The 11,243-nt window shown below is 44.4% G+C and overlaps 1 protein-coding gene across 2 annotated transcripts; it reads left to right on the top strand.

Annotated features, from left to right (window-relative positions):
• Window positions 1–11,039, top strand: LOC137528534 (RING finger protein 223-like). Of its 2 annotated transcripts, none has more exons than XM_068249864.1 (2): window positions 1–65; window positions 9,853–11,039. In XM_068249864.1, exon 2 carries the CDS (start codon window positions 10,254–10,256, stop codon window positions 10,827–10,829), a length of 576 nt encoding a protein of 191 aa, XP_068105965.1. In that variant the 5' UTR covers window positions 1–65; window positions 9,853–10,253; the 3' UTR covers window positions 10,830–11,039. The 2 variants fall into 2 exon arrangements, with proteins under 2 accessions (XP_068105965.1, XP_068105964.1); XM_068249863.1 differs by lacking the exon at window positions 1–65 and adding an exon at window positions 174–332.
• Window positions 11,040–11,243: the final 204 nt, after the last annotated feature.

Consider the following 11,243-nt stretch of genomic DNA (forward strand, 5'->3'; position numbering starts at 1 on the left):
CAGGAGCTCTCAATTGTCAGCCAGTAACCTGATCCCGTGTCACTTTATGGTTCCAGGCCAACAGAGTGAGTAAATATTGTTACTAGGAGCGCTGTGAATACAGGACTGAGGAACAGGTAATTAAAAACCTGTACTGACTCCGCCAGCCCGGGACTTCTCACCTGATCCCAGCACCTCGCTATGTGAAGCTATTGAGCAGGTGAGTGATGGCAGTCACTCCCGGGAACTCCCTGCTGCTGACGGGCTGGACACAGACTTTGTATCATCAGCTTCCAAACAGGAGGAAGGTGGCAACTTTATGACTCCGACCAACATCAGACTTTTCACTACAGGTACGCAGGCTGGATAAGATGCCGTCCTTGGTTCATCCTTTGGGGTCTCAAGACAATTTTTATTTTTCATTTATGCTTATTTTTATTAAAGAAAACTGGTAACTAAAAAAGCTGCCCTGGGGGGTACTCACCTCGGGTGGGGGAAGCCTCTGGATCCTATCAAGGCTTCCCCGTCCTCCTGTGTCCCACGGTAGTCTCGTTCTGGCCCTCCGAACAGCGGGGATGTAAATATTTACCTTCCAGGCTCCAGCGCAGGCGCAGTATCGGCTCTCCGCTCGGAGATAGGCGGAAATAGCCGATCGCTGTCGGGCTGCTCTACTGCGCAGGTGCAAGTCTCCTCCACGTAGTACAGCGGACCCGACAGAGATCGACTATTTCCGCCTATCTCCATGCTGAGAGCCGCAACAGCACCCCCGCTGGTGCCAGGGAAGGTTAATACATCAAGCTTTGTCAGGCCAGGATTGCCGGAGACTTCGAGGGAGCCAGCGCTGGATTGCCTTCAGCTACAGGGGGAGGGGGAAGCTTCATTGGGACCCTGAAGCTCCCCCCTCCGAGGTGAGTACCTCCAAGGGGAACTTTTTTATTGTTACAGAGTCTCTTTAAGCACGAATAATTACTGCTATCAGAGAAGACTGACCAACAGCAGAGGTCATATCAAGTGGGGGTCAAGGCTTTACAGCCGCACGGGGCCCATGGCTGTAGAAAGGTCCGCATTTACTCACTCTCCCACCAGTGGTGCAACTTCAATTCATGGGGACCCCCAATGTTTGCACCCCTTCCCAGGGGAGGACTGGGACCTTTTGACCTGGAGGGAAAACACAAACTGGAGGCCCGTTTTCACGGCAGCCCCAGCCTATATGCCGGTAGTCACGTGGGGTGCCAATGCAGAAATACAGCCAGGACACTTGAGGGACAGCATGACAGGTTAATTATAAATGCACAGGCACTGGGGGACACATAATACATTTTGAGGGGCAATGGCTGGGGTTTCCGTCGCATTCATCATTCATGATCATCGCACTTGATCAACCACATTGGCCCGAGATTTCCCAGCATCTCAGATCAATAAAATTAAATTGTTGACTGGGCATGCTTGTGGCGGAACAGATTTTCATCCAATTCAATAATAAATATCAAAACAGTTGGTGGATTGGCCAGCCCTAAATCATTAAATGAGAGGCAGCCTGGGGGGAAACCTCCCCCCTTCCCCCCTGGCCAGTCCTCCCCTGCCCCTTCCCTTGCCTGCCCCTGGTGACCATCAAAGCCTGGGGGGGCATAAAACAGGTGTAGCATCCTTAGTTGTGAAATGCTAAAAAAAATTATTTGAAAGAGATTAGAACACGAAAATTATCTCCTAGGAGATAACTCAGGAGAAGAGGTAAATTGCATATGGGCCCAGGAAGCAATCAAATACTCAGAATCATTTTGACAGGATTTTTAACTTAGTTTTAGTACTTTTTCAATTGCAGAGTGCAGAAAACTTATTTTAAACAGAGAATGAAAAATGGTCTCCTACTGTAGTAGACAACATAGAAGAAAAGTGAATTGAATAAAGGGTCCATATGAAATTAATGTTTTCTCCTATGTTTTCTCCTAGGAGATACTGTATTTTTGGACTATAAGACTCACTTTTTCTCCCCCAAAAGTTGGGAAAAAAGTCACTGCGTCTTATAGTCTAAATGCAGGGAGTTCCTGACTTGTGAACGCCTGCCAATACTAACCTCCAAACTGCCGCAATGTCGGGGACTACCTGTACTGTGCCCATGCAGAGGAGGGCACAGAAGGACAAATGGAGGACACAGGGGGACACACAGGGGCATAGAGGACACAAGGAGGATACAGGCAGACACATGGGGACACAGCAGGACTCAAGGGGGACAGAGAAGGACCGAAGGAGACACAAGAGGTATAAGGGAGCATGAGATACAAAGGGGACATAAGCCACAAGATGCCCCTTCACCATGGATGCACCAGGTTTAGTATATATTTTTTATTTCCTCTAAACTTAGGTGCATCTTATGGTTAGGAGCGTCTTATAGTGCGAAAAATACGGTAATTTTTTATCTTCTATTTAAAACAACTTTGCCGCACTTTGAAAAAGTACCGAAAAGTCATCGGAAAAGTACTGTCAAAACTATTTTAAAGAGAACCAGAGATGAAGCACCCTCATGTATTTTACCTTATAAATCAGTGGGAACCTGACAGTAAACACCTAATCTGCTCTTTGTTTCATTGTTCTCTGTTTAATCTGACTGTTATCACCTCTGATAAGAATCTCCGACTGAGCACTCAGTCTAGCTTTGCTACAGAAAGATTATAGCTGAGTCTGTCTTCTCTGGTGTCTTTTCAAGCCCAAGCCTGCCCCCTTGTGGCCAGGGCCGGCCCTAGACTATTTGCCGTTCCAAGCGTGCGCTCCACTGACGTCACTTCCTGCAACGCTGCAGGAAGTGACGCCAGTGGAGCGCACGCTTGGAACGAGGAAGAGGTGAGTCCTACCCGCCCGTGCCTCTTACACATAGCGGCTGCTTGTATTTAAGGCTGGAGGGGAGCGGAGGACGGGGGACCCAGGCGAGGGAGGGGGGGGTCTGACCCCCCTCCCCGCCGCTAGGCCCAATACCCCCGTCCTGCCAGCTACCCCTCCAGCTCGGCGGCCGGCTCCCCGCACCCACAGACGGGCGGGTGCCGCCCCTGGAATTTTGCCGCCTGAGGCAAAAGTTTCACCCCGCCTCATGAGCGGGCCGGCCCTGCTTGTGGCTCTGCTCTAATGACTCAGCTATAATTATTCCCTGCAAAGCCAGACTGAATGCTCAGTGCGGGATTCTTATCACAGCTGATAACAGACACTTTTAGCAGCGAAGATGAAACAGAGAGCAGGGTAAGTGTTTTCTCTAATGTTCTTACTGATATATATGGTAAAATACATGAGGGTGCTTCGTCTCTGGTTCCCTTTAAGTATTTTCTTGCTTGCTGGTGGCTTTATTTATTGAAATGTTTAAAAATCTCACCTTGGAGAAAAAGTTAATTCCTTTTTAACACTGAACAAACAAAAACGGTATTAAAAACAAAGGAGAAAAAAGAAATATTGAAGCTAAGTTTGTCATCAAAATATTATTTTGCTCGCTTTTGTAAAGTACGGAAATATTTTTTTATATATAAAATTAGAAAAAAGTTCTGAGAGATTATTCATAATTTTTGTTCATCAGCCCAAATGTTATATATGGTTGTACTAAAATTACATCCTAGCCTCCTTAACGTTCAAACATTCATAACATAGTATTTTTTATACAATACCTATTTTTGGTGTTGTAAACTTTTTTTTTTAAAGGACAACTGAAGAGAGAGGTATATGGAGGCTGCCATGTTTATTTCCTTTTAAGCAATACCAGTTGCCTGGTATCCCTGCTGATCCTCTGCCTCTAATACTATTAGCCATAGCCCCTGAACAAGCATGCAGCAGATCAGGTGTTTCAGACTTTAAAGTCAGATCTGACAAGACTAGCTACATGCTTGTTTCTGGTGTTATTCAGATACTACTGCAGAGAAATAGACCAGCAGGGCTGCCAGGCAACTGGTATTGATTAAAAGGAAATAAATATTTCAGCCTCCGTATACCTCTTACTTCAGTTCCCCTTTAAAGAGAATCTGTACTCTAATATTCTTACAATAAAAAGCATACCATTCTATTCATTATTTTCTCCTGTGCCCCTCTGTGCTGTTTCTGCCACTCTCTGCTGCAATCCTGGCTTGTAATTAACAGTTTTAGGCAGTGTTTACAAACAAACTAACCAGCTTCTAATAGGCTCAGCTAAGCATAGAGTGTGAGTCATTCAGAGTATGCAGGGGGCCTGCAGAGGGTGTGTATCGCTTCTACCAATCACAAGCAGCCCTGCACATTCCACACAATCAAGCTTTAGCACGACAAACAGGACAGAGGAAAGATACATTGATTTATTACAGAGACAGTGCAGTTAGGAAAGACTGTAGTAAGCCAGAGCAGATTAGAACAGGCATAGGAACTTATAGGATAGAAGAACTAAGGCTGAAAAATTTGTTACAGAGTCTCTTTAAGTTATATTCTCACACAGGCCCATATGCAATTAACTTTTTCTCCTCCATTATCTCATTGGGGATAATTTTCATCTTCTCTTTAAATTAACTTTTAATCATTTCACAACTGAAGAAGTGAAAGTTGGTGAAAAAGTACTATCAAAATTATTTTGAGTATGTTCTTGCTTGCTGGTTGTTTAAAAGGCATCTTATGACAAGGTGTGAATTCATATGGGCCATAGGCCTATACGCAATTAACTTTTTCTCCCAAGTTTTCTCCTAGTAGATACATTTTCATCTTTTATTTAAAATAACTTTCCAGTACTTTTCAACTGAGTACCGAAAAGTAGGTTGCAAAGTATTTTGAGGATTTTCTTGCTTTCTGTTTGCTTCAAAGACATTTTATTAACACATTTAAAAACATCACCTATTACCTAGGAGAAAACTCAGGAGAAAAAGTAAATTGCATATGGGCTATAGTGTTTCCACACGTACTTTTCAAAAACTCCCATCAGGAAACGTCATCTTATTAGCTAATTCATGCCATCCAAGGCACACCATTAATGCAATTTGAATTTGTTAGAGCAGTTGGCAACCACTCTGACCCAGCCGATCTGGCCACAGAGTGTGATATGGTGAATTTGAGACTCCGTCAGAGTGGTTACATAGACAAGCAGTTAAATCTGGGCCGCTTGAAGGGCACCAGGAGACCACATGGTGGTGAGCTTTTTAGGGGCACCAAACGAGAGCAGAACAAGACTTTTGTCACGGAATATAGCCTGGAGTGTGCTAAAATCACTGATATTGGCCTCAATTCACTAAGCTTATCTCCTGTATTTAATAACGTTTCTAGAGCTGTCACCATGGTGATAAGGCATGTAGTATTCAGGAAACCTTTTACCTCAGGCAAACCTAAAGTTAACTCTTCTGTCTTTAAGTTAACTCTTCAATCCTTAAAATAACTCCAGAGTTAAAGACAGGCTGTTTATTAACTGCGTGTGAAAATAACTACAGAGGTAAATGAACTACAGAGGAGGTAAATTAACCACAGAGGAGGTAAATTAACTACAGAGGAGGTAAATTAACCACAGAGGAGGTAAATTAACTACAGAGGAGGTAAATTAACTACAGAGGAGGTAAATTAAGGAATGAGGAGGTAAATTAAGGAATGAGGAGGTAAATTAACTACAGAGGAGGTAACGTAAGGAATGAAGAGATAAGATAACTCTCTCACTGTGTGGTGGCAAGTTATCTCTTGCCTTATTATCTCCAGCATGATCTTAGTGAATTGAGGCCATTGTGAGGAGATATCTTCCAGTGCTGCATACAGATCCAAACAAGGGCATAACAATAGCCATAGCAACTTCTATGGGGCCCTGGAGTGAAGGGGGCCCAGTTGGAACTTGATGCATTCACCAACTTTCTTATGTTCCTCTACCCTATGATTTTACGTACGTGCCCATGGACTACAGTGCAGTGTAGATTGCACGGGAATGTACATTTCCCAATTAATTCATATCCGTATAGTAGAGTCGGGTAGCATTTCTCAAGAATGCCTACATCTGATGGCCCCATGAAAGTTTTGCTATGGGACCCCATAATGTCTAGCTACGTCACTGGATTCAAAGATCAAAATGGTCCTAGACAAGGGTTGTCTTCTCTCTGCCAGAAGGGCACGTACTCTGGGATCAATTTTTACCCCCAGCCTCTCCCAGTCTCCTACTTCAACACGTGCCCCCACTTGGCTTTCTACTGTGGACTCCCATCACTGAGGTATTTCCACTTGTCACTATTGTAGATGCCATCAAAGAGGCAGTTCCATTTTTTTTCATTTGCAGCAAACAAGTCTTTCCCCATAAAGAAATATATTGATTGTGATATTAAATATACTATTTATGTTATCTCATGTACCATCTCCTGTCTATCAGTAATGAGTGAAAGTGCCAATAATCTCTTTGCATCAGTTTTTTCATGAAAATCATGTTAAATTCGGTTTTCGAGCGAAAATGCCATCAAAAATAAATTTAGTTATTTTTCATGGGTTTTTTTTGCACTTTTGGTGGTAAAAATACAGGGCTCCATTCACAAAGCGGTGCTAACCCAGTTAGAGACTTTGGGCTCGATTCACAAAGCGGTGCTAACCCAGTTAGCATGCCTAAAAGACTTTAGGCATGATAACCATTGCACCATGCTGGTGAAAAGCCAGTTTAGGCGTGATAAGTTTAGGTGTGATAAGTTTAGGTGTGATAAGTTTAGGCATGCTAAGTTTAGATAAGTTTAGATCGCTTGCAAAGTCCCGCACGCAAAGCAGCGCCATTAAACTTTATACAAAGTGCACCAGTCTTTGCTAGCGTAAAACTTTTGATCAGCTGTGCACTGCGGTGCTAACGCAGTTGGCGCTTAAACTTAGCATGCCTAAACTTATCACACCTAAACTTATCATGCCTAAACTTATCACACCTAAACTTATCACACCTAAACTTATCATGCCTAAACTGAGTTTAGGCATGATAAAGGGCTTTTCACCAGGGTGCTAACTGTTAGCACCGCTTTGTGAATCAAGCCCTTTAGGCGTAATAACCATTGCCCCACGCTGGTGAAAAGCCAGTTTAGGCATGATAAGTTTAGAAGTGTAGATAGCGCACAAAGTCCCGCACGCAAAGCAGCGCCATTAAACTCTATGCAAAGTGCACCAGACTTTGCTAGCGCAAAACTTTTGATCAGCTGTGCACTGCGGTGCTAACGCAGTTGGGGCCATATTCTATTGCTGAACTCGCCAGCGCTAAGCACTGGCGAGTTCTTAACTTAGGCGATGGGGGCATCGCCTAATCTAATTAAACTTTAGACCCCCCCAGGCGGAAAAGAACTCGCTTGGGCGATATAATCGCCCAGCGAGTTCTTAACACGGAATCCAATTACCCTTATCATGTCTCCGGGAAGCGATGCTTCCCGGCAGACATGAGCGTTAGCTTAGACCTGCAAAAAGCAGGTCTAAACTAGCTAACGCACGTCGTCGCCGCAGCATCTGGGGGTCTCCTTTAATAAGGAGACCCCCAGAGCTCCCCGTCGGGTCGCCGCACAGTTTAGAAGCCAGCGCGCAGCTCTGCCCGGCTCCTCTGTCATACGTACCGCCGCTGATCACCCGCCGCCTCTCGCCGCAAAATCCGTCACGTAATTACAGTGTATCTAACACTGTAATTACTGTGCGCATAGAAGGAGCCCGGGCAAAGCATCTTTGAATCTGCAGCCGGGCTCCCCACTGGTCTGCTGTGTGAGCCATTTTATTGGTTCAGACAGCAGAGCAATGGGGAGCCCGGCTGCAGATTCAAAGATGCTTTGCCCGGGCTCCTTCTATGCGCACAGTAATTACAGTGTTAGATACACTGTAATTACGTGCCGGATTTTGCGGCGAGAGGCGGCGGGTGATTGGCGGCGGTACGTATGACAGAGGAGCCCGGCAGAGCTGCGCGCTGGCTTCTAAACTGTGCGGCGACCCGACGGGGAGCTCTGGGGGTCTCCTTATTAAAGGAGACCCCCAGATGCTGCGGCGGAAGATGTCGGCGATGTTCGGCGGACGAGTGCGCATGTGTGGGGAGTGAGGCCGTGGTGCTGATGGACAGCACCACAGCGTAAACCTCACTCCCCATCGCTCGGTAACAGGGAGCATCGCTCAGGCTTTCGCCTGAGTAATGCTCCCTAACGATCGGCCATCGCGCGAAGGATATGGGCAATAGGATTTGCCGGTAATCCTCGCGCGATGGCAAGGTGATAAGTAGCTCGCATCTGCAAGCTACTTATCACCTTGAATAGGATATGGCCCTTGGTGCTTAAACTTATCACGCCTAAACTTATCACACCTAAACTTATCATGCCTAAACTTATCACACCTAAACTTATCATGCCTAAACTGAGTTTAGGCGTGATAAAGGGCTTTTCACCAGCGTGCTAACTGTTAGCACCGCTTTGTGAATCAGGCCCATAGTTTTTCCACGTTTTCACGGTAGAAATTGGTGCAGTAAACATATCATTTTCCTTGTTTTCGGGCATTTCTCTGTAAAAATATAGATATTTCACATTTTTCTACAAGCTCTCTTCATTAAAATAGCCATTTCGATGCAACCTGGAAAACGTTCAAAAATTTGCAGTGTCAAAACATTTTAAAGCATGCCATATAGGTGATATGGCCTCTTTTATTTTACAGGGAGTAGAGAGGGTACGTGGTCCAATTAGGGGAGATGATCTCCAGAGGCTTCTCCTAAAATGAGAGCCCTTCTGGATACGCTTGATGTGTACCCGTACTACTGGGGGCCTTAACTCTGGATGGGATTTGAGTCTTATCGCATACCTCCCAACTTTTTGAGATGAGAAAGAGGGACACTTAAGCCACATCCCTGCCACACCCCTGATCACGTCCCCGGCACACCATTAGTCACATATATCATAAAGATGTTATGAGAAAAATATGTTGTTTTATAACTGGTCCTTTCTATCCTGGTTCATTTTCCTTCATATTAACATATTAAGATTAGTAATATATTAATTTAAAGGATGGGAATAAAGTTTAGAGTCAATCAAACACATTTTTTGTAGAGAAATATATATATATATACATAGATAGATGGACAAAGTCCTGAAGAGGGACAAATGAGGAGGAAAGAGGGACAGAGGGACAGGGCTCCAAAAGTGGGACTGTCCCTCCGAAAAAGGGACAGTTGGGAGCTATGTCTTATGTACGAATATTGATTTGTCATGTTTTGTATCTCACTGCATTTCCAGGTTCATCTACTTAATAACCTATTTTTTTAATCTCATTATTTATATTATTGTCTATGTATATTTTAACATCTTTTTCTAATATAATTTTGTATTTGCTTAATGATGTTTTTTTTTTTTTGTTTTTTCTTTTACAGAATACTATTGCTTTTATATATTTTTGTATATGTAATTTGACACATATAGACCCATATGCAATTCCCTTTTTCTCCTGAGCTTTCTCCTTGGAGATAATTTTTCATCCTAGATTTATGTTAACATTTCAGCACTTTGCAGTGGAAAAAGTACAAAAATGTAGGTGAAAACACACTATCAAAATTATTTTGAGCATTTTTCTACTTGCTGGTGGTTTAGAAGGCATTTTATTTGCACGTTTGAAAATCTCACCTAGGAGAGAACTCAGGAGAAAAAGTTAATTACATACGGCCATAGTGTGCAATATATATCTGTCTCTTTAAGATATAGGTGGCTGCAATTTCTTTGGAGGTGGGTGGAGTTTCTCTCCACCCACCTATAAAGATCCCACCTTTCTCCAGGTTCATTGTAACTATGACCGACGGCATATTCTGAGCCCAGCACGGGTCAGTTTGATCCTCTGGATGTTCATGTCTTTTTTTTGTGGATTGTTTCGATTAAAGAATTTCGGCTTTTATCTACCTCACTTATTTTTGGTGTTGTAAACTCTTTTATAACTTCACAGGTGTTCATCTTTGACAACTCAAGGATGCAGCTGGGATATTTAACGCTAAGCTTGTTGAAAACTTTGTAGATGGATACTTGAAGTTCAGGAAGACTTGTTATCGGGACTATTTTCAGCCTTGTAGACATTTGTTCCCTAGCATTGGTGTATGAAGATCATTATTGAATTATTGAAGCTCTTCCTGGATTCACAACTCATCTTCGTATTTCTATCTGGCTGGGAAACTCGTCTTCGTTCCTCTGTTTGACTGGGGGACTCATCTTCGTTTTCCATATCTGACAATAATGGCATATTATCAACAATCCATGGAAGTCCAAATTCTTTCTTGATATCTGAAGAACCAAGACTTGCATAACCCGCACTCGGCTTGCTTTTGCCATCTTCTGTCTTGGACATTGGAAATGGAATTGGAATGCGCTGTTCCAGAATGCCCTATATGTTTTGGGAACTATGATAACGTGTTTAAAACCCCACTGCTGTTGCCGTGCAAACACACCTTCTGCATGGAATGTCTGTCCAAGCTTTGCGTCTTCCAGAAAGAGATGGAAACCTTCTGTTGTCCCATCTGTAGGGCCGTCACCACCATCCCTCAGGGAGGCATCCCACATCTACCCCCCAACATGGACATTGTGTCTCATTTTCCGGTGTATATGTCTCAGCTGCAGAGAGTGTGGCTTGAAGGTGCCAAGCTCTGTTGGAAAAGAGACTATGAGCAGAGCTACGTGAGTAGTACCAGAAATTCACTCTCGCATTTCCCGGCTGGGCAAGAGGACAACGTCATCATCACAGTCTATCTTCTGGGATCTGCTCAGTCTCGCTTCTCACAGCCAGTGGACGTGGCCACAGTGCCCCGCCAGCCGCACTACCACCGCTGCAATGTCCTGCTGAGAAATTATGGGTGCCTTTTATGGATTTTCATCTGCTGCATCCTTCTGCTGTTCTTCATGGTGTTCCTCCCAACCTATATGCGCCTTTAAAGGGAGCTTAAACCAAATGAATTCACTTATCAGGGCCATCTACCAGCCCCCTGCAGCCGTCCTGTCCTGCGCCGGTCCTCAACGATCCTCCGTTCCCCTGCTATGGGTTAGTTTCGTTTTCACTCGACTGGGAGTCGGTAAGCCACTGCGCCTGTGCAGCCCAGGCCATCCGTATACTTGTCCGCATTGCCATCCGCAATAGTGTCCTTCACCTGTTCACCAGCGAAAACGAAACTCAGCCACGGTGTGGGAACGGAGGATCGTTGATGAGTGGGCACAGGACGGCTGCAGGGGGCTGGTAGAAGCCCCAGGTAAGTGAAAGGCGTTTTTACATTTGGTTTAGACTAACCAGCGAGCTCATGGTGACCCAGAACTCATTGGAGTGTGTAAGGGACTACAATGGTCCTAAAAGCC

This window comes from Hyperolius riggenbachi, chromosome 8, assembly GCF_040937935.1.
Source record: "Hyperolius riggenbachi isolate aHypRig1 chromosome 8, aHypRig1.pri, whole genome shotgun sequence".
NCBI classification, from domain to species: Eukaryota; Metazoa; Chordata; class Amphibia; order Anura; family Hyperoliidae; genus Hyperolius; species Hyperolius riggenbachi.